The 23,673-nt window shown below is 38.7% G+C and overlaps 1 protein-coding gene and 1 pseudogene across 1 annotated transcript in view; both read left to right on the forward strand.

Moving 5' to 3' along the window:
* Positions 1-23,673, forward strand: part of IQGAP2 (IQ motif containing GTPase activating protein 2) — a 316,353-nt gene that overhangs the window by 219,208 nt on the left and 73,472 nt on the right. The window contains exons 14-17 of the mRNA XM_064376064.1: positions 3,433-3,523; positions 8,322-8,489; positions 18,087-18,229; positions 22,051-22,221. Of these exons, the coding sequence (XP_064232134.1) occupies positions 3,433-3,523; positions 8,322-8,489; positions 18,087-18,229; positions 22,051-22,221 (573 nt within the window). The remainder of the gene's footprint in view (positions 1-3,432; positions 3,524-8,321; positions 8,490-18,086; positions 18,230-22,050; positions 22,222-23,673) is intronic.
* On the forward strand, positions 7,186-8,074 carry LOC105723893 (large ribosomal subunit protein eL42-like; annotated as a pseudogene).

Raw genomic sequence — 23,673 nt, forward strand, 5'->3', positions numbered from 1 at the left:
TTTTTTTTTTTTTTTCCTTATTTTGGTGTGTTTTGAGCCATTCAATAACTCTTAGGGTCAGATAACTGGGGAGACCTCCCAAACAGCATTGTTCAATTAAACTAAAATCATAGCACATCATTCAAATGAGGACTCCCTTTATTCCATGAGTGCTGGTGAAGAAGTCTACAATAAGATTTTTTTAATAGTGGTAAAATATGCATAACATAAAATATACTGTCTTAACTAGTATTACCTGTACAGTCCAGTAACATTAAGTATAGTCAAATTGTTGTACAACATACAAGCTTTTATGAATTGTTATATTCTGTAGAGTATGACTTAATATACACTAATGAAACAAACTGCATCATTAGTTAATAAAACTTAAACTTGAAGCCTGATGGCCCAACAGCCTGCTCCTTACAAAATGCAGCAAGAATTAGAAAATACAAATTTCACATGAGACCTAAAGGCTAGGGATATGCTAGGAAGAAATTGATCTGTGGAAACCTCTCACATCTTGATTAAATTACATCAGATTAAGATTTTTAGGGTCAAATGTCAGTGTTTAATACCACAACTAAATAATATATGGTCATACAAACTGAGATAGAATGCTATTATATTGCAGAAATAAAAACGATAAAATATTGACAAAGGGTTTTTTTGTTGTTCTTTAATTAGAACTTTTCTGGGAGTTATCTAAATTCAGGAATTTATGACTTGATTTGCACATGGCCTAATTTCTGGTCATTTAATTCATTTTTAACTCTTATGTTGAACCTGGCTGTTTAACTGAAGTGGAGGCGTGGCGGTCCTGTAAATATACTACTATTTTCAGTGTTCTGATGAACTATTGAAAAAGCAGACTTGGCCAGGCATGGTGGCTCACTCCTGTAATCCCAGCACTTTGGGAGGCTGAGAGGGGGAAGATCACTTGAGGTCAGGAGTTTGAGACCAGACTGACCAACATGGTGAAACCCAATCTCTACTAAAAATACAAAAATTAGCCAAGCATGGTGGCAGGTACCTGTAATCCCAGCTCCTTGGGAGGCTGAGGCAGGAGAATTGCTTGAGCCCGGGAGGCAGAGGTTGCAGCGAGCCAGCCTAGGTGACAGAGCAAGGCTCCATCTCAAAAATAAAATAAATAAGAAAAGGCAGACTTCACATTGATAGGATTCAGTTTTTACTCTTGGTTTTACATTTAACTCTAGCAACCTTTAGTTTAATGTGTCATAATTTAAACTGTTGACTTAAATTTATTTGATTTGTAATTTCTCTCTTCAGTTTGGCTTATAAGACTAATACTTTAAGCTTTGAAGTAAGATTGTTACTGTCTTCTCATCTGGGTAAAAATTTGTGTGGTGCATCTTCTACAGTGATAAGTTATGAAGAAAAGTAAATACCCTTCAAAGGAACTGAGACACATAAATGAATGCATAGAGCTTAGTTTTTAGGCTATGCCTGGGGAATGTTGGGTTCTCTTAAATGTTGCAAATAGAGAAAAATTAGTTCCTACTTCCCTCTCTTTTTGCCTCCTCTAGTCTTCCCCTTTCCATCCTGCTTCCTGTTTGAGCCTCCCTCATCCATTCTTGAAAATAATGGAAAATCTTGCTGATGCTTCCCTTGTAGTCTGCCACGTAGCCAGAGGTGATGGCGGAAGCAGGCGCCAAGCCTTCCCCAGAGGCCTTCTTTAGCCCAGATGTTGCAGGATGAAATTACAGATATTTTATCTCATTTTCAGAGCCCTTTCCCATGCATTATCTCACATTAGCCTCTGAGGAAAATAGTGTTAAAAGCCTGCCAGAGGAACCAGTGACCATTCCTCCCCTTCCTGCCTCCATCCATCTTAAATCCTAAGTGACGGAGTTGGTGCCGAATCCATCACCTTTCATTCATCACAGTCGACTTAGGGTTTAGAACACAACACTTATTCCTACACATAGGTAAAATGTTCCCATTTGTTAAACGTCACACCTTTCCTGAAAATATCTCTGCTGATAAAAATTTACTTGCAATCTCAGACAGGATTTTATAAAACACAGTTTTTACCTGGAAGTCCCACTTAGTGTCTGCCAGGGCTGCATTTGTAGCAGTACCATCAGAATCAACCCAAAGTTAAATAGGAATATTTACCTATAATGGGAATCATGCAATACATTTTCATTGCTGCTATTGCTTCCTTTCTAAAGCTGTATTTCACTACTTAGTCTTTGCTCCCCCTGCAACTCAACACCTTTACCATAGGTTAACCCTTTCTTGCCTATTTCTGGATCATGTGTCTGCAGCATATATTGCCCTAATCACATTGTATTATAATTATTTTTCTTTCTTTTTTTTTTTTCTTTGTGAGGCAGAGTCTCGCTCTGTCACCCAGACTGGAGTTCAGTGGCCCACTGCAACCTCCACCTCCCACGTTCAAGCAATTCTCCCACCTTCCAAGAAGGTAGAACTACAGGCATGCACCACCATGCTTGGCTAAATTTTGTATTTTTAGTAGAGAAAGGGTTTCACCATGTTGGCCAAGCTGGTCTCAAACTCCTGACCTCAAGTGATCCTCCCCGCTCAGCCTCCCAAAGTGCTGGGATTACAGGCAGGAGACATGGCACCCAGCTATATGTCTTGACAAATCTGTCTCTTACTCTACATTGTTAGCTCCTTAAGGACAATCACCATGTTGCTGTTTCTTTTTCATTTTTGTCTTTCTGGTAAATATTGACAATCCCTGTGTTTCTCTCAAATTAAAAATATCCCATGGTAACCTGGGGCACCTTGACATAAAGTTAATTAATTGAGTGATTAATTGAGTGATTGAGGGAGAGAGTATTTGACTAGGGTAGCCCAGGAAGACTTTTTGGAGTAGGTAGCATTTGAGTTGAGACCTGAATGGTAAGATAAAGCCAACAGCCACACAGTGAGATCGAGTATTGTGGTCTGAAGGAGACTCCTGTGAAGGTCTAGAACAGGAAGCGGGAGGTAGAGGGCTGTGAGGTGCAGCCAGAGAGGCAGTAGGCAGGGCCATGCGGGTAGAACCCCACTGTCCCTGAGAAGGCAGTTTGTGTTTCCTTCTAACAGCTGGGGAAGCCTTTGAGGAGGGTTTAAGCAGAGGATGGTGCACTGAATATCTATTTTAAAGATATCCTCTGGGCTCTCTGTGGAGGGCCACAGTGGTGAGGGCAAGCTTTGATGCAGCAGAACCCGCTAGGGGGCCAGTGCGGCTGTCCAGATGGGAGAGGAAGGAGGGCCGGACTAAAGAGTGGCAGAGAAGAGAGAAGTGGTCAGGTTTGGGGTCAGCTTCATCAGGAGTGTGTACAGTACATGACAGAGCTGGGTAGTTGCTGATTAAGAATTTGTGGGAATTATGATTAAATGTCTCCTCAAAAGCAGTTACTAATTCTGTTTCCTCATTATTCACTGTTCTTTCTTTTTATTCTGTGGCATTGCTCCCAGGACTCTGAGAGTGTTTCCAAAGTGCTTTGGCTGGATGAGATACAGCAAGCTGTCGACGAGGCCAATGTGGATGAGGACAGAGCGAAGCAATGTAAGCCCTCACCTCCTTTGCTCTTGAAACTTGCCTTTTTGGATTTGGTTATGTGCCTGAAGTCATGCGATCTATAATTTCTGGAAGATTTGGATTCTTACCAAGTTTTAGTTCTTGGACGCATAATTATACAAAAATTAGTTGGTTTCCCTATGGTCAGTGATTACGCTCTGTCTCCAACAAAATTTATCAATGTTGCTGAACAAAATCCAGAAGGTAAAAGATAGTTTTTAAGCTCTCAAATTTTATAATTGAATCGGATCCTTTTTTCCTCTTGATTCTTAGAGAACTGGACCATTCCTGCTTAATACCCTTTTTCTCCTTTCCATGCCCCTTATTGTTACCAGCATTTTCCATAGAAACAGAACTAATAGGAGACCTATGGAGTGTCCAGCTGATCACGGGTGACTAGCAATGAAATAGACTGGCAGTCTACTCAATTCTTACTTAATCTGTACAACTGGAAGAGTTCTGGGTCAAGCAAACGGAAAACTACCTTGAATCATAAAAATAATCACAGACCCTCAATCATTTCCCAGAATGGGGCCAGTTTACAAACCCAGAACCCCTCAAATAAAGGGAAGGCCAGGCACCTTGAGGAGGAACTCAGCTACACTACCAAAAATTTATACTGTTAGTCTTTCTTCCAGCCTTCCCCAAAGGGATGTATGGCCTTTTACCAGGGTGACTGTACTTAGGAGAAAGGACATCATCAGACTTTTAAAAATTAGTGGACACTTGCTCTGAATTGATGCTAATTCCAAGAGACCCAAAACATCACTGTGGTCCACCAGTCAATGTAGGGGTTTATAGAGGTCAGGTGATCAACAGAACATTAGCTCAGACCCATCTCATGGGGGTCCCCAAACCCCTTCTGTGGTTACTTCCCCAGTTCTGGGGTGCATAATTGGAATAGGCATAATCAGCAACTGGCAGGATCCCCACATTGGTTCAAATGATAAAATTGTTTAACCCTCTCTTTTTGAGGAGGAATCATGAAAATTCCCGATAGTCTGAAATAGCTTCTAAATTGATACACTAACATCGTCCATATATAAATTAAAATAAGGAAACGATTCCTAAAATTATAATTCATTAACCTGCCAACTCATGGCATAATTAGAATCTATTCTGTTGTATCAGGTCACAGAAGGTTCTTAAGATAATTTTGTCCTGCTCCACAGATGGGCTTTTCAGCCTCGGAAGTGTCTGTGAGAAACATCTGCGCTTTATTTCCTTAGCTTAGAAAAATATGTGTATTTTTGTAACCTGAGCTTTTATTCCCTAAGGAACTTTGACGTCTTTCCTTTCCAGCGTGCCTTAAGAAGAAAATAATAAAGTGGAGCTGTGTATATAAGAGATTTCAACTTAAATATAAAACTGAAGGAAGCCATAGTCTGAAGAGACACTTTTGAGAAATTAGATTGTAATTTAGGCATTCAAATAGCCTAAAATTGTTATGATTTATCTCTTAGAAATCAAACCAATTTAGAAGGTTTTTATTTCTTGTATTCATTGTTGTTCTTATATTTGGTCTGCAAATGTTGATTCTGTTTTTCACATTGAGATTGATGGTTCTATTGACTATAAAAGTAAGAGGTTTCCTCAAATGTATGATTTTGTACTCTGTACTTGCACGTCTAAAAATCCTATCATTTCCCTCTGCCCTGTCTCTCAGAAGAGCTGATATACTTTATTTTACTATAGATAACAAAAAAGATTTTTGAAAGTTAAAACTACCTATGAGAATTTTCCAATTTTCAACAAGAATTTAACCTTTTAAAACATTCTTCACTCTTTGCATGAAGACTTGAAACAGATTGTGGTCATGCACTGTAAGCATCAAACACACTCTCAGATAATATGATAAAAGAAAATGTATTGGCCCATTTATGTTACCACCAGCAACATTTTAAAGGGCAGAGTAACTCAAGCCTCTTTCATTTTGGCCCAGTGTTGACATTCACTGGAGTATCTTGCTTGCTTAAAGTAGATTTGCCTCTACTTTTGATTCCTTAGGGCAGTCTTTCTCTACCTTTTTCTCATTATGGCACCCTAAGGAGTCTTTTTAGGCAGTTTTTTCTCTAATCCTTACCATGAAATTTTAATGCCACAGATGTATACCTGTTTATGTGCCATATGTAGATCTGTACTTTATACATAAAGAGGTTTTTTTCACTCCCTCCCTACAGGAACCAATTTTTGCCTCATTGGGGGTTATATCAATCACCTCCACTGTGAATGTGTGCCTTAAGAGAACCTGCTGGTATATGGCTTAAGATGTAAAGCAAACGTTTTTTGGATCTCTTAGGAGATTTATGGGAGGTTTCTTAATTTGTTCCTTAGCAGAAACATACCTGACTTTCTGGAGTGAAAGTCATCTATCTGATACCTTTAACTATCTGGAACTTAGCCACAAATCACAGATTAAGAAAAAAGCCATCAAAATAGATATCTCAACACAAGCATTGAAGTTAATCTAGTTTATTCACTGAGAACCCCTCAGATAGACATTTTGAGGCTGTTGATTTTTTTCTTAAGCAGAACTCCATTATCTTTGGTGGTTTCTTTTCCTGGTTGTTTCTGACTCGAAGCACATCAGAAGCCACAAATCACAAAGCAGTAAAGTGCTTAAACTGCCATAGACAGGCACGCTGATGTCAGTAAAAAGTGGCAGCTGACAGTGAAGGAAGAAGGAAAAACTAAGAAGCATAGGAGTTAGAGGCCATTTCGTGCAGGAGCCAATAAGCTCAAACACTTCCACAGTCCTTGAAAATAGCACTCACTGTATTGCAGCACGGCACAATTTTAATGACACAAAGGACTCTTCTGGAAGCTCTCAGCAGACATTAAGCACCTACTTTATACCAGAGACTTTGGATAAAATAAGGAGCAATAGCGACTGTCCTGTTAGGATTTTCTCTAAGGCATGTTTTAGAATTTCATCTAAAATGGTTCTATGAAGATGAGAGTTGGTCCATAAAGGAATTAGCTTTATTATCTGGATATTGACCTGTAAACCAGCTCATCAATACTCAGTGATAATATATGCAAGAAATGTGTGCCTTTTGTAATATCATCTTTCAAGGACAATTGCATTTTATTGGGTTAGATGACACTATCACATGTAGTTCTTGTGAGTATTTTTGTCATTTTTTCTTGCTTGGGCTTCTCTCAGACCACAAACTTCTCAATTGCCAGTACTCTGTTTTCTCCCTCCTACAAAGCTTTCCTGGAGAAGAGGAAAGGGCGATGTCCACCCATTTCCCATCAGCCTCTAGAAGCATGAAAACATACTGCTGTAGGCTTTGTTCAGCAACCACTGGAGTTTGCTAGAGAAGTTCTCCCTTAGTCTCTATGTGCGCCTCCAGATTTCCCTTTAACCTTCATAGTGCTGTGCACATGTGAACATAATTTGATGACAACAAATTGTAATTTAATACTCGTAGAGTTTGATGTACCTGTAAGAAAAAAAAGAAAAAGTATCCATGTCTCCCTTCTCTTTACATCACGACGTTTTTCATGTAGGAAGTATTTTAACTTGGCTTCTTTCATTTTCCTGGTTCTACTTTTCTAACTCAGTACATTTACTGGTTGTGAAAACTCTAGTCCTATTGATTGGACATTCTCACCTGAAATTAAAGTGGGAAATAATTCACTAAGTTAACTTTCATTAGACTACCAAGAGTTTCATATGGTTTTGTTAATGAGGAGAGGTAGAAATTTGCAATGGGATGACATGCTTGTTAGGTCTGAATTGGTTCCAGAATTAAGTTTTAGGACTCCGTTCCACCTATCCACCAGCTCTGCCTTTCTAGAACACTTGTTTAGGTTGTTTATGACAATTTTGCTAAACATATTTGCACCATACGAGAGAACACCAGGATTTCCATAACTTAAAAAGCATTTCGCAGCATGAGGTGAGGATCTCGGACACCATTTCTTATTTTCATCACATAGACAGAACAGCCCTGCTGCAAAGATGGTCAACGTACCTAGGACCCGAAGAACCTTCTGTAAGAAGTGTGGCAAGCATTGGCCTTACAAAGTGACACAATATAAGAAGGGCAAGGATTCCTTGTATGCCCAGGGAAAGAGGTGGTAAGATCAGAGGCAGAGTGGCTATGGTGGGAAGACAAAGCCAATTTTCCAGAAGAAGGCTAAGACCACAAAGAAGATTGTGCTAAGGCTGGAATGTGTTGAGCCTAACTACAGATCCAAGAGGATGCTGGCCATTAAGAGATGCAAGCATTTTGGACTGGAAGGAGATAAGAGAAAGGGCCAGGTGATCCAGTTCTAAACTTCGGGATGTTTTTAACTTTGAAGAGAAAATGTTGAAGCCATAGAAAAATTACCTGTAGGAAAATAAATACTGTGATATTCTTATGCAAAAAAAAAAAAAAGTGTTTTGCTTATCCTAAAGTAAACGAATGTGTTTGTAAAACTAGCTCTCAAACATGTGTTAATGGCCTAGGTTAGAGCTATGTATCTACTGGGGTGTGTATTCACCCCATTTCGTAGACTACTACAGCAAACTAGGGCCTCTATACCACGTATGAGTGACCAGGAAAGACTGTTGTTTTTAATAAACCATGCTCCTGTGTTATCTAATTCTTCTATGGACTAAACTGGTAGGTGAATTTGTGATTGTCTTGGGCATATGTGGTACATATTCTCAAAGGGTGAAAATGTTTGATACTAATGCATTCCTAAGAAGTTGAATTATATATTTGCATGCCTTGAAGTAAGTGGAAGATAACCATTAACAAGAAACCTTTTTTTTTTTCCAATTACAAAGGGATTACTCTTGTGGTTGATGTTAATCAGTGTTTGGAAGGAAAAAAATCAAGTGATATTTTGTCTACATTGAAGTCTTCCACTTGCAATTCAAATGACATAATCCCAGAATGTGCTGACAGATACTATGATGCCCTTATGAAGGCAAAAGAGCTCAAATCTGAAACGGGTAAGTTTGTTTTTTATTCAGCACAAACTAAGTATTTTAAATATAATTTCTGTGTTATTGTATTTTCTTAATTTTAAGACAAGTATTGCTTTCTTTTTTAATATCTTAGGATTTTTTTTATTATACTTTAAGTTCTGGGTTACATGTACAGAATGTGCAGGTTTATTACATAGGTATACACGTGCCATGATGGTTTGCTACATCTGTCCCCGCTTCATCTACATTAGATATTTCTCCTAATGCTATCCCTCCCCAATCTCCCTACCCCCTGCTATCCCTCCCCTAGCTTTCCACCCACTGACAGGCCCCAGTGTGTGATATTCCCTGCCCTATGCCCATGTGTTCTCATTGTTCAACACCCACTAATCAGTGAGAACATGCAGTGTTTGGTTTTCTGTTCTTGTGTCAGTTTGCTGAGAATGATGGTTTCCAGCTTCATCCATGTCCCTGCAAAAGACATGAACTCATCCTTTTCTATGGCTGCATAGTATTCCATGGTGTGTATGTTCCACATTTTCTTTATCCAGTCTGTCACTGATGGGCATTTGGGTTGGTTCCAAGTCTTTGCTATTATAAACAGTGCCGCAATAAACATATGTGTGCATGTGTCTTTATAATAGAATGATTTATAATCCTTTAGGTATATACCCAGTAATGGGATTGCTGGGTCAAATGGTATTTCTATTTCTAGATCCTTGAGGAATCGCCACACTGTCTTCCACAATTGACAGTCCCGCCAGTGTAAAAGCATTCCTATTTCTCCACATTCTTTCCAGCATTCGTTGTCTCCTGATTTTTAATGATAGCCATTCTAACTGGTGTGAGATGGTATCTCAATGTGGTTTTGATTTGCGTTTTTCAAAACCAGTGATTATGAGCTTTTTTTCATGTTTGTTGGCCACATAAATGTCTTCTTTTGAGAAGTGGTCTGTTCGTATCCTTTGCCTGCTTTTTAACGAGTTTGTTGGTATTTTTCTTGTAAATTTGTTTAAGTTCCTTGTAGATTCTGGATATTAAACCTTTGTCAGATGGGTAAATTGCAAAAATTTTTTCCCATTCTGTTGGTTGCCAGTTCACTCTAATGTTAGTTTCTTTTGCTGTGCAGAAACTCTTAAGTTTAAATAGATCCCATTTGTCTATTTTGGCCTTTGTTGCCATTGCTTTTGATGTTTTCATCGTGAAGTCCTTGCCTATACCTATGTCCTGAATGGTATTGCCTAGGTTTTCTTCTAGGGTTTTTATGGTGTTAGGTCTTATGTTTAGATTTTTAGTCCATTTGGAATTAATTTTTGTATAAGGCGTAAGGAAGGGATCCAGTTTCAGCTTTCTGCATACAGGTAGGCAGTTTTCCCAACACCATTTATCAAATAGGGTATCCTTCCCCCATTGCTTGTTTTTGTCAGGTTTGTCAAAGATCAGATGATTGTAGATGTGTAGCATTATTTCTGAGGCCTCTGTTCTGTTCCATTGGTCTATATCTCTGTTTTGGTACCAGTACCATGCTGTTTTGATTATGGTAGCCTTGTAGTATAGTTTGAAGTCAGGTAGTGTGATGCCTCCAGCTTTGATATTTGTTGTTGTTGTTGTTTTATTGCTTAAGATTGTCTTGGCTATGTGGGCTCTTTTTTGGTTCCATATGAGGTTTAAGGTGGTTTTTTCCCAATTCTGTGAAGAAAGTCAATGGTAGCTTGATGGAGATAGCATTTAATTTATAAATTACTTTGGACGGTATGGCTATTTTCATGATACTGATTATTCCTAACCATCAGCATGGAGTGTTTTTCCATCTGTTTGTGTCCTCTTTTATTTCCTTGAGCAGTGGTTTGTAGTTCTCCTTGAAGAGATCCTTCACGTATGTTGTTAGTTGTATTCCTAGGTATTTTATTCTCTTTGTAGCAATTGTGAATGGGAATTCACTCATGATTTGGCTCTCTATTTGTCTGTTATTGGTGTATAGGAATGGTTGTGATTTATGCACATTGATTTCGTATCCTGATACTTTGCTGAAGTTGCTTATCATCTTGAGATTTTGGGCTGAGACAATACAGTCTTCTAGATATACAATCATATCATCTGCAAATAAAGACACTTTGACTTCCTCTTTTCCTAACTGAATACCCTTTATTTATTTTTCTTGCCTGATTGCCCTGACCGGAACTTCTAATACTAAGGGAATAGGAGTGGTGAGAAAGGGCATCCTTGTCTTGTGTCAGTTTTCAGAGGGAATGCTTCCAGTTTTTGCCCATTCGGTATGATACTGGTTGTGGGTTTGTCATAAATAGCTCTTATTATTTTGAGACATATTCCATCAATACGTAGTTTATTGAGAGTTTTTAGCATAAAGGGCTGTTGAATTTTTTATAAAGCCTTCTCTGCATCTATTGAGAAAATCAGGTGGTTTTTGTCTTTGGTTCTGTTTATATGATGGATTACATTTATAGATTTGAGTATGTTGAACCAGCCTTGCTTCCCAGGGATGAAGCTGACATGATCATGATGGATAAGCTTTTTGATGTGCTGTTGCATTTGGTTTGCCAGTATTTTATTGAGGATTTTTGCATCAATGTTCATCATGGATATTGGCGTGAAATTTTCTTTTTTAGTTGCATCTCTGTCAGCTTTTGGTATCAGGGTGATGTTGGTCTCATAAAATGAGTTAGGAAAGATTCCCTCTTTTTGTATTGTTTGGGATAGTTTCAGAAGAAATGGTACCAGCTCCTCTTTGGTGCCTCTGGTAGAATTCCGCTGTAAACCCATCTGGTCCTGGACTTTTTTTGGTTGGTAGGCTATTAATTGCTGCCTCAGTTTCAGATCTTGTTATTGGTCTATTCAGGAATTCAACTTCTTTCTGGTTTAGTCTTGGGAGGGTGTAAGTGTCCAGGAATATATCCATTTCTTCTAGATTTACTGGTTTATGTGCATAGAGGTGTTTGTAGTAATCTCTGCTGCTAGTTTGTATTTCTGTGGGATTGGTGGTGCTATCCCCTATATCATTTTTTATTGCATCTATTCAATTCTTCTCTCTTTTCTTTTTTATTAGTCTGGCTAGCGGTCTATTTTGTTGATCTTTTCAGAAAACCAGCTCCTGGATTTATTGATTTTTTTGAAGGGTTTTTTGTGTCTCTATCTCCTTCTGTTCTTCTCTAATCTTAATTATTTCTTGTCTTCTGCTAGCTTTTGAATTTGTTTGATCTTGCTCCTCTACTTCTTTTAATTGTGATGATAGGGTATCGATTTTAGACCTTTCCTCACTTCTCTTGTGGGCATTTAGTGCTATAAATTTTCCTCTACACATTGCTTTGAATGTGTCCCCAAGTTTCTGGTATGTTGTGTCTTCGTTCTCAGTGGTTTCAAAGAACACCTTTATTTCTGCCTTCATTTCATTATTTATCCAGTAGTCATTCAGGAGCAGGTTGTTCAGTTGCCATGTAGTTGTGCATTTTTGAGTGAGTTTCTTAATCCTGAGTTCTAACTTGATTGCACAATGATCTGAAAGACTGTTATGATTTCTGTTCTTTTGCATTTGCTGAGGAGTGATTTACTTCCAATTATGTTGTCAGTTTTAGAGTAAGTGTGATGTGGTGCTGAGAAGAAGGTATATTCTGTGGATTTGGGGTGGAGAGTTCTGTAGATGTCTATTAGGTCTGCTTGGTCCAGATTTGAGTTCAAGTTCTGGATATCCTTGTAAATTTTCTATAAGACAGGTATTGCTTTCAAATTAACATTTCTGTAATTTTTTTGTCATCTGTGGCTAAGGAAATTAGGAAATGTTTTAGATGTTTCTTTTTCCTTTTTGGAAAGCTATGATCTCAGTGGCAATATATGGGTGGCATTAAGAAACTGTCATATTTGAGGAGTCTTTGTATGGGTGATGCTTATTGATTCATTTATTCATGTGAATATACCAGTGATATAAGCAGATGTTTACACTAATATTTTATCTCAATCCTTTATGATTGTACAATGTTAAGTAGGGGTAAACAGTAATTTTGACTATATGGAATAAAGTACAGTGAGCTAGTCTGCAAGGGATCAGTTGGCAAACCTTGGCAACTAGTTATGCCTACTCCGTCCAATGGCAGAACCTGCATTGTTAGCTCTGGAAAGAATCTTTGACATACAGTTTGATACTCATTTTTTAGATTTGGAAATTCACATTGATGAGATTTCAGACAGAGGGAAAGAATGGTAGACCCAAGGACAATTAATTTTTAATCCAGAATTCCTTTAATAGATGTTTATTGAGCACCTACTATTTCCTAGTGTCTAGGATCGAGGTGGCTCTGAACTTCTAGGCTAGTGTTTATTTGTACCACATTGGAGGTCATCTACAGGCTACTATCCATCTTTAAGAAACTAGTGTGACAGTGTATGGCCTTAGAAGTAGAACTTAAGGGGGAAAAAACTTTTTTAGTCCAACTTGATGTTTGTCTAATAGTACCCTATATACTTACTTTCAAGTTTGATATATTTCCAACTTGGAGATTCCACCTTCCAATTCAGTAAATTTTCTGTTAATGAAATGACCACTCTCTTACTTGGCATCTGGTCACCTTGAGTCCCTCTCTGTTCCATTCAGAGCTCTTCATCAGGAATTACTGTAATATCCCCTGTCTCATCCTTCTTTGGGAAAGAATTACCTAATTGTATTAATGAGCTATCCTAATTTCAGATTCATCCTGGAAAAAAACTTAGTTTATCTTCTGTCTCCTAAACTTGCCTACTGCTTTTCCCATGTGTCATATTTGGGTGACTATAGTCAAATCCCTGTGTATTCAATTCAGAAACCTAGGAAATACTTTAGATTCATTCTTCTGGGGAAAAAAAAAAGGCAGCAAAACTTTTGTCAGCTGAGATTGTATTGAATCTATAGATCAGTTTGATGAGTCTTGCCATCTTAACAATATTCCGATCCATATACATGGGATGTCTTTCCTTTTAATCAAGTTTAAAACTCTTACAACAATTTTCTGTGGTTTTCAGCATATAAGGTTGCATTTGCTTCATTGAATTTATTCCTAAGTATTTTATCATTTTTATACTATTGTAAATACTGTTTTTAAATTATATTTTGGAATTGTTTATTGCTAGTTTACTGACAATTGACTTTTTATTGAGTAATAATTTATATGCCATAAAATTCTCCCTTTTAAAGTATGTAATTAAGAGGTTTTTAGTATATTCACAGTTGTACATCCAGTACCTCTAGTTAATTCCAGGATATTTCATCACACCAAAACAAAACCCTGTACCTATTAGCATCAATCCCTATCACCCACTCCCCAGACCCAGGAAACCACTAACCTACTTTCTGTCTTTGACCTGTTTTGGACATTTCATATAAACAGAATCATACAATACACAGCCTTTCATGCCTGGTTTCTTTTACCTAGCATAACATTTCCAGAGTTTATTCATGTAGGATCTGTCAGTTCTTCCTTTTTTTGTGTCTGATAATATTCCGTTGTATGAATACACCACATTTTGTTTACCCAGTCATCAACCGATAGAGCCTGTATTCTGCACCACTCCCTCCCCCAAACTTTTGGCTTTTCTGAATGAGACTGCTATGAACATTCATGTCCAGGTTTTTTCATGGATATATCTTTTCGTACAACTGATTTTTGTATATTGATCTTGTATCCTGCAACTCATTTATTCTAATCATTTTTGGTAAATTTCTTGTGCTGCCATCTGCCTTCATAAATAAAGTTTCAGCCAGGCGCAGTGGCTCACGCCTATAATCCCAGTACTTTGGGAGGCCAAGGCGGGTGGATCATGAGGTCAGGAAATCGAGACCATCCTGGTCAACATGGTGAAACCCCGTCTCTACTAAAAATACGAAAATTAGCTGGGCGTGGTGGCAAGCGCCTGTAGTCCCAGCTACTTGAGAGGCTGAGGCAGGAGAGTTGCTTGAACCCAGGAGGTGGAGGTTGCGGTGAGCCGAGATCACACCATTGCACTCCAGCCTGGGTAACAAGAGCAAAACTCCATCTCAAAAAATAATAATAAATAAATAAATAAATAAAGTTTCACTGAAATTTAGCCACACATTAATTTATGTATGGTCTATGGCTGCTTTCCTGCTGCAGTGGTAGTGCTGAGTGGTTGTTTCAGAGACCCATAGCCTGCAAAACTGAAAATATTGACTCTCCCTCTCTTTTTTTTTTTTTTGGTTTTTTGTTTTGTTTTGTTTTGTTTTGTTTTTTTAAATGAAGTCTTGCTCTGTCGCCCAGGCTGGACTGCAGCGGGGCAATCTCAGCTCACTGCAACCTCTGCCGCCTACGTTCCAGCAATTCTCCTGCCTCAGCCTCTCGAGTTGCTGGGATTACAGGCACATGCCACTGTGCCTGGCTCATTTTTGTATTTTTAGTAGAGACAGGGTTTCACCATGTTGGCCTCGAACTCTGACCTCAAGTGATCCACCTGCCTCAGCCTCCCAAAGTGCTGGGATTACAGGTGTGAGCCACTGCGCCAGGCCCCTACTCTCTGACTTTACAGAAAATGTTTGCCAACCCCCGTTCTAGAAAGAAGAGCTTTCCAAGCAATTAAAGACTGATTTTCACCTCCAGATAGAGCTATGAGCATTGTTTTCAGGCATGCATACGATGATTTATTCTTATCTCTTTCCCCTCTGGTTCTAAGATGTCCATCTTTTCCCAAATTGAAACATCCACCGTTTGGTGACTGGATTGCTCAACCTTATAAGTCCGTTTAACATTTCTGTATATTAGTGTATAATTTTGTCTGGAAGGCATCTAAAAAGTATACCTCCTTTTAGAATGTTCTTGACCTCTTAACTAACTGTAATCAGTCTTTTTTCTAAGTGGCAAACCAACTATATTTCTTAGGAAAACTATTTGGAGCCTGTGCTGGAAAGCAGCTCTCCTCGGTCTCTGATCTAACTGTGCATTCAAACTAGAGGTGAAAAAGATAGGAATTCTTCTTTCTTGTTACCTATTGACATCCCAACCCAAGTAAAGCCTCTAATGCCATTCAGGTCTCTTCATCAGGAATTACTGTAATGTCCCCTGCCTCATCCTTCATTGGGAAAGAATCGGATAATTGTATTAATGAGCTATCCTCATTTCAAATTCATCCTGGAAAAAACTTAGTTTATCTTCTCTCTCTAAAACTTGCCTACTTCTTTTCCCATGTGCCATATTTGGGTGAGAGCTAAAAACAACAGAAAAATATAAGAAGTTCTAACATAGACTAAGCTAAGTCAACTACTATCAAGTGAGCATTAGACTCATTGTCTTTACAAGTAAATCACAGTTCAAGTGAATTGACCACTGGTAATTGGCTTTTAACCAACTAAGAAATTTTTTACTTCTCAGTTCAAGTGATGAGAGAAACATTTTCGCCAGCTTTGCTTGCCTTCTTTCCTTCCCACTGAGAGAGTTGCCTTAAGAAGCTTGATTATTCTAAAAACATTTATGAATCTGACAACTATTGGTAATTGAAAATATCATAGTTGGCTGTGCATAGTCGTTCATGCCTATAATCCCAGCACTTTGCAAGACTGAGGCAAACGGATTGCTTGAGCCCAGGAGTTTGAGACCAGCCTGGACAACATGGCAAAACCCATCTCTACAAAAAATTAACCAGGTGTTGCATGTTCCTGTGGTCCCAGCTATTCTGGAGGCTCATCTGAGCCTGGAGAAGTTCAGGCTGCAGTGAGCCATGTCACGCCACTATTCTCCAGCCTGGGTGACAGAGTGAGAACCTGTCTCAAAAGCAAGGAAAGAAGGAAGGGAGCAGCGGGGGGAAGGGAGGGAAGGGAAGAAAGAAAGAATAATAATTACTTGTAAACATCCTAACTTGACCATACAATGTATTTTCTAGTAGACCAATGTTTCTAAACAGATGAACAGGATGTCTGACTGCCCATTGAAAAGAGACATCTTTCTTCCTGGGCATTGACAAACAGAAAGAACAGGTGAGGGGCATTTAAAACCAAATGAAGAATCAACACATATTAAAGAGCCTTAGGCCAGGTGTGGTGGCTCACACCTGTAATCCCAGCACTTTGGGAGGCAGAAGCAGGCAGATCACCTGAGGTCTGGAGTTCAAGACCTGCCTGACCAACATGGAGAAACCCCATCTCTACTAAAAACATGAAATTAGCCAGGCATGATGGCACATGCCTATAGTCCTAGCTACTTTGGAGACTGAGGCAGGAGGATCGCTTGAACCCAGGAGGCGGAGGTTGCAGTGAGCCGAGATTGTGCCATTGCACTCCAGCCTGGGCAACAAGAGTCAAACTCTGTCTCAAAAAAAAAGGAAAAAAAAAGAGCCTTAAAGTTACCCCTATTTAGTTATTTCAATGCACTTCAATATTCTGTGAAGAAATCCACTTGAACTTTGATTTACCTGTTAAGGCAATGAGTCAATGCTCACTTGGTACAGTTGACTTAGCTTAGTCTAAGTTAGAACTTCTTATGTTTTTCTGCTGTGGTTAGCTCTCAGGCCTGGGACCAGAATCATTCAACAAAATAAACAGATGTCTAATGAAGTGTAGCCCATGGATTCATGAGGAGGAGACATTCTTGATCAACTTAAGTCATGACTACCATAGGTTTTTCTAATATCCCTCCCCCAAAATTAGTTATTTCAAAAATTTTTTTTTCTCATTTTGTGTGGTTGTGTAGCACAAAATGAGTCAGGGGAACAGGAATTTTCTTTTTCCCTTCTTCAGTTGACCTTTGTGTTATGTGTATGCCATTTTGTACTTTGAATAACGCTGTTCCCAAAGGTTCTACTTTGGTTTAATGCAGATCATTGGCCCTCCTTAAATAAGGGCCACAGTCCACAGTCCTTGTGGGTCTCTTTATTGGAGAAGTTGTAGGGAAATGTTGTAAGCAAAGAGGATCTTGCCGATTGGTCTCCTTTGTCTGCATGTGTTGTTGTTTGCATCTACCTGGAACTTACAATTATTGTTTGCTTTTCTATCTCTTTGGCTGTTTATGGCCAAACTTCTTTATGTATGTGTGTGTATATATATATATATATATATATATATATATATATATATATGGAGTCTAGCTCTGTTGCCAAGCTGGGAGTGCAACGGTGGTATCTTGGCTCACTGCAATCCCCGCCTCCTGGGTTCAAGTGATTCCCCTGCCTCAGCTTCCTGTGTAGCTGGGACTACAGGTGTGCACCACCACGCCTGGCTAATTTTTTTGTATTTTGCTATTTGATAAAGACAGGGTTTCACCATGTTGGCCAGGATGGTCTCAATCACCTGACCTCATGATCCGCCTGTCTCAGCCTCCCAAAGTGCTGGGATTACAGGCATGAGCCACCATGCCTGGCCCAGCTAAACATGTTTTTATCATCCTCATGAAAGATTTGAGTTCTAGAGCTAGCCTTAGGCATTTGTGTCTCTTCCTTTTCTTTAGCTTAGCAGGGATCTGCCATTAAATATATCTAATTCATTCCATGTTAGGGAGTCATTTCTGATGCCGTTGACTTAGACTGTCTAAATGTTTGGTGAAAAACAGATTCAGTTACTTTACATATTGAAGAAACTACACTAATGTTTAAGAGTTCACTGTCTCTCTGTAGAATTTAACAAACTTTTTTCTTTAGTGTCTAGTGAAGGTTCATGGCTCAAACTCAACCTGCATGAAAAATATGACTACTATTACAACATCGATTCAAAAGAGAGTTCCTGGGTCACACCTGAATCATGCTTGTATAAAGAATCATGGCTCACGGGAAAAGAAATTGAGGTAGGAAGTTGGTGTTTGGTGGATAATTGTACTGTATAAAGTTAAATGTGACTGGCTTTCTATTTCTGTATCATGGAAGTGATGAGAGGAACTAACTGACTTATCTGAAGCCTGGATATGTGATAAAGTCTTCATGAACTACAGTTGAATGTGGCTGCATTGTTACTAATTTGCAGATTTTTTTCCACATTGACTTGACAAAACCAAATACGTCAGGGGGAAGAAATATTTTACTATTTATTTGGGATGGTACATTATCCTAAGAAATCAATCTTGATTTTCCTTGACTTAAGTTCAATTAATGATAATTTCTTGGTTGCCAATATTTAAAAGGTATTTCTTTCCCCCTATCTCAGCCTGCAACTTAACCTTGTACCTTTCAAACCAAAATGTCATTTTTTTCTATAAAGTGCTGGAGAGGGCATCTCTGCCACACATGGCCCCAGCCATCTCCAGGACGGCTTCAGAAGCAAAGAACAGAGTTGGGCAAAGAGCAGGATGGTAAACATTAAATGTTTACTTCTTCTGAGATGGTCATCTTAGCATGTTTTCATTGTTTAACATTCTAGAGCTCTGGATGTACCCTTGTCCAAATGTAAGTGCAAACAACACAATTGAGTGTATCTTATACTTGGCTTTCGATTAACTGACGTAAAAGTTAGCCATGTGTCCATGTATTGTACTAACCAAGAGCTAAACGTGATACATCAAATTGAAATTTGTATTTAACTACTAAAGGTCCCTTTTAACTAATCCTTGACTCATATTTGAAAGCTTTCTTTTACCAGAGTTTTCTTACTGAAACCAATTTATCTCTCCTCTCATCTCTTTTAACCAAACTATATAAATAGTACCTATCTGAGCTTCTCGTTAGGAGTAAAGAAACAGTGCCTTAGTGAGCATCGTTATTGTCTATTAGGACATTTGTTATTTTTTGTTTGTTTCTCTTTTGGGGATATATTTGTTATTTTAAATACAGAAAGAAGAAATCCATTTAGAAAAATCTACCTTAGGTGAAATCCCATCTCTACTAAAAATACAAAAATTAGCTGGATGTGGTGGCCAGGACCTGTAATCCTAGCTACTTGGGAGGCTGAGGCAGGAGAATTGCTTGAACCCAGGAGGCAGAGGTTGCAGTGAGCCAAGATCGTGCCATTGCACTCCAGCCTGGGCAACAAGAGCTAGACTCTGTCTCAGGAAGAAACAAAAAAACAAACAAACAAACAAAAAACCATAAAAGTCTGCGTTAGAATCATCTCAGGTTCAGATGCTTTTTCTCATTATAAACAAGACTGGCCGGAGTCTCGGGTCCTCCTGATTTCCCCATGTGCCTTGTCCATTATTCCCTTCCAAATATTCAGCAGTTTTTATATGTACAGGAGCCCAGGGCTGAAGTATTTACAAAAAAAGATAAGAGTAAAGCTATGAGAAAAAGTACAGCCAAAAGAACTCTTTTTTGTTTCAGTTCTAGGTCACTGAATTTCATTCATTTTTTAGTTGCTCCTCCCCACATAGAGGGATGAAAGGAGCACTTTGACAATAGATTATCTGTATGATCATGGCTTTGTCAGATCTGAATATTTTCTTCCAACATGGAAATAAGGAACTAAATGCTCTGTGGGGATTCCTGAAACAAAAAACTTAGCTATAAACAAGTAGTGAGGTAGATCTTGCTGAGTGGCCTTCTTTCTTCTTGCTTTGTCTGAGGCTGGTGGAAGGCCCTGAAGAAACAGGAGGGAATAAAGTCAGAGGAATGTGAAATTGGAATCAACCCTTGTAGAAAGGTGTCTGAAACAAGTTATGGCAGAAAGTAGCCTTTCTGGCTGGTGTGCCTACAAATACCCAAAGAATGTGTAAACTGCTAATATAAGGTCTTCTGAAACCATAAGCATAGCCAGGTACCCCTCCTTTGTATACAGTTTCACTTTCCAATGTACTTTCGCATCACTTTGATCCCTAAATTATCCTCTAAGTAGAGATAGAGCAAATATTCTCATCTTCTATTTTTCTAAGTGAGGAAACTGAGGCACAGAGTAGGTCAACCAGCTTGTACTAATTGTGCAGTTTGTATAGATTTTGTCAATAAACAGTGATTTATTTCCAGTGCTTCCAACTTCTACTCTAGTATCTTTTCCACTTTTTGCCTTGTTTTTGACACAGTCACCAGTATCTCTGAGTGGTTATATCATGTGCCCATTGCTCTGGAATTAATAACACAAGTAGGTGGCTTAAGAAATACACAGGTTCTTTAAAAAGTGAGTAATGCTTCCCAGGGGGAATACTCTTGAAGGAATATTCATCAAGATTGATGTGGATTTAAGACCAAAAGTTGGACCCAAAGATATGAAAACTTCTGATGATGGATCCATGCATCATAATATGTTTACAGAGAAATACTGATGATAATTAAGAACACACATCTTACAGAATCGTTCAAAGTCAACATCAAAGATATCGCAGTGAAGCAGTATTGTAGACAGAATCACCAATGCAGTATTTACTAAAATTTTGAGGAAAAAAAAATGATCTGAGTCTGATCATTGCTACCAAAAATGCTTAATGACAAGAAGATAGTGAAGAACATAATTTATTGACCAATTTCAGATGTTCAGAGTTCGTACAAGTTTTAGAAAATTTACATTGTAGCAATGGATTATTAGTGTCAATTTTGAAAAAAAGAAATTATAGACATACTAAAAACATATGCCGTGGTTGAAAAGATGTATCAAACTGTAAAGAAGCAGCATCGAAGATTTAAAATTTAGAATCAAAAATTGCTCATGTGGCATCCCAAGATATGCCCCAGATATAACTTTTCCTTATATCAAGCATCACTCTGTTAAGATTATTAACCAGTGGAAGGTCTAACACTGTTTTAAAAAATTGCATTTCCTCTAAACAACCTGAAGTTACTGGTTTTATTCAATGAATGCATACATATGTCTTCTCTTAAAGATATGTATGCATCTTTCATATGATTTCACTTTTAGCTCTTTAACCAACCATTGATTCCAGTTGTACAAGATAAGAAAGTTTTATGTGGGGTATGAACTGGGTTTACTATAAAGCTCAATGAGAGATGCAAAGAAAGACTGGACTTTCACTTCTAGAGTCATCGGCTGTAGAAGTGACAGTCCAGCCTTTCTTTGCATCTCTCATTGAGCTTTATAGTAAACCCAGTTCATACCCCACATAAAACTTTCTTATAACCTCCTTCTTCCTTTTTTCTCACTCTTCTATATTTCTCCCAGCTGTCCTTAATAGCACTTGTCTTGCTTCTCCCACTCCTTTTTCTTTAGCCCCAGAGCATCATTTTGAGTTTTGCCCCAGCTCATTACAGGGATCTGCCTACTCTGGCCTGGGGAAGAAATGGAGAAGTCTGAGATCCTCATGGTCATTGCAGTGTTTTCCTTGGGAGCCCAAGGGAGGTGGAAGGTGATGCATGTTTTTACAGAAAGCATCCTTGTCCCTTTACATTCTTCGGAGCTCAGGCCTCACACCTGGTCCTTGCCAGCATCATCTGTACATCTCCACCTCCAAATCCTGAGATCATTGAGCCACATTCTCATGCCACCTCAGCACCAAGTTCAGAGATGCCAAAATCATATTGCTAGAAAGAAGCTAAGCCAGTTTCATCCTTCAGCTCTGCTTACATTTGTTTTAAAACCAAGCCAAAAGGAGACATCCATATTGCTTTCTAAAAGATAAACTATCAGAAGCTATTCTATGTGTGCCTTTCAAAGATAAACTATCAGAAACTATTCTATGTCTGCCTTTCAAATGATGTGTGAAGTGTAATGATAAGAAATATCTCTTGCCAGGACATTATTGAGGAAGTCACAGTAGGTTACATTCGTGAGAATATATGGTCTGCTTCAGAAGAGTTGCTTCTTCGCTTTCAAGCCACAAGCTCAGGACCCATCCTTAGGGAAGAGTTTGAAGCTAGAAAATCATTTTTGCATGAACAAGAAGAGAATGTGGTCAAAATACAGGTATGTGGATCACCTAACACTTTTTACAGCTAACTGTCATATCACCTGAAAATGTTTTATTTGATAATAGACTAGTCAACTCCCTGCATTCTAATAAACCAATCTGACTGCATGTTTTTACATAATCAGTGCCACTAGTCTACTTCACTAAGGCTTTAAAATGGGAAGCATATTGATGATGAATGACTTAACCTATGGTCTTCTAGGGCGAATTTAGGAGTGCTGCACATTTGCACAGATCCACCTGCTGCCACCCTAGTTGGACCCAAAAGGACATACCTTGGATCCGAGTTGAAATCACATCTGACTCGGGGACTTTACAGTTTGGCTTCTGTGGTTAGTGGATGTTGAGTGGCATCTTAGTTTCTGTGCTCTTCTAGCCTGAAAGAACAGGAGAACGAATGAAATAAACAGATTTGGCATCTCTAAGAATGTCTTCCACCTTCTGCAATCTGTCACTCTTATTTAGGCCTGCAGGAGAAACTTTCATTCCCAAATTGTTTGCTATAAGTTGTTGTTAAGCTTGCATGACTTGTCCAAACTTTCTGGTTGGCAGGAGAAGAATTTGCCAGGCTTAGATGTTTCTCTTCTGTATTCCCGTAGCGCCCTCTACCAATCACCACACTGATTTCTGAAAGGCTGTGAGTTTGTTCTTTTTCTTGTGAATTCAAAGGGACATTGTTAGCAACTGGCAAAGTCTGATGGGTTTTTACTTTTGAGTTTCCTAAATTGGAAGTTGTTCTGTTGAAGAGGTTCTTTTTTGTGTGGTCACTGGTGAACTCATCTGCTTTTCCCACCTAACTGTAATGTCCAAGGCAGAAAATGAATTTTACAAACATTTGTCTTCTTGTATCTTACACATGATAGGTGCTTGCATGTTTAAATTTGCTTGAAGCTTAAGATATTATTAGCAAAGCAGAAACAATCAACTTTATAAAAGAAATTCCTACTATAAATCTAATACTTAAAGGATTTTTCTAGGTGGGCCAATGAGTTTTCAATTTATTCATTCTTTAAAGTAGTAGGCAAAACACACAGGAAATGAACAAAAGACTAAAACTAGTCACCTACACTGATGAGGCTCCAATTTTGCACAGAATTCACATGTCAGCCAATATAAAATTTGGATCCCACACTCTCCAGTCTCAGGGCACACAGCAGAGTTGCAGTTGGAAGATGCACCACAGAACCCACCAGTATAGAATCCCTCTGTATTAGAAACCAGGGCTGAAGGATGAGAGAAATGGGGAAAGGACGGGAGCGATCATTTGGAGCCTTTTTTCTCCACCTCAGCGAGGCAAAAGAATTGAAGAGGCAGCCATCAAACTGTGAAGTCACCTCACCATGCCTTTTTTTCAGTCTTCTGACAGTTGTCCAAAACAGAGGGCATGAAGTCTAAAGGTAAGCCTACTTCACAGATGGGGACCAGAAGTAAATATGCATCGACAGGAA

Source organism: Aotus nancymaae, unplaced genomic scaffold (assembly GCF_030222135.1).
Source record: "Aotus nancymaae isolate 86718 unplaced genomic scaffold, 86718_ANA_hifiasm-v0.15.2.pri h1tg000014l, whole genome shotgun sequence".
In the NCBI taxonomy this organism is placed as follows: Eukaryota; Metazoa; Chordata; class Mammalia; order Primates; family Aotidae; genus Aotus; species Aotus nancymaae.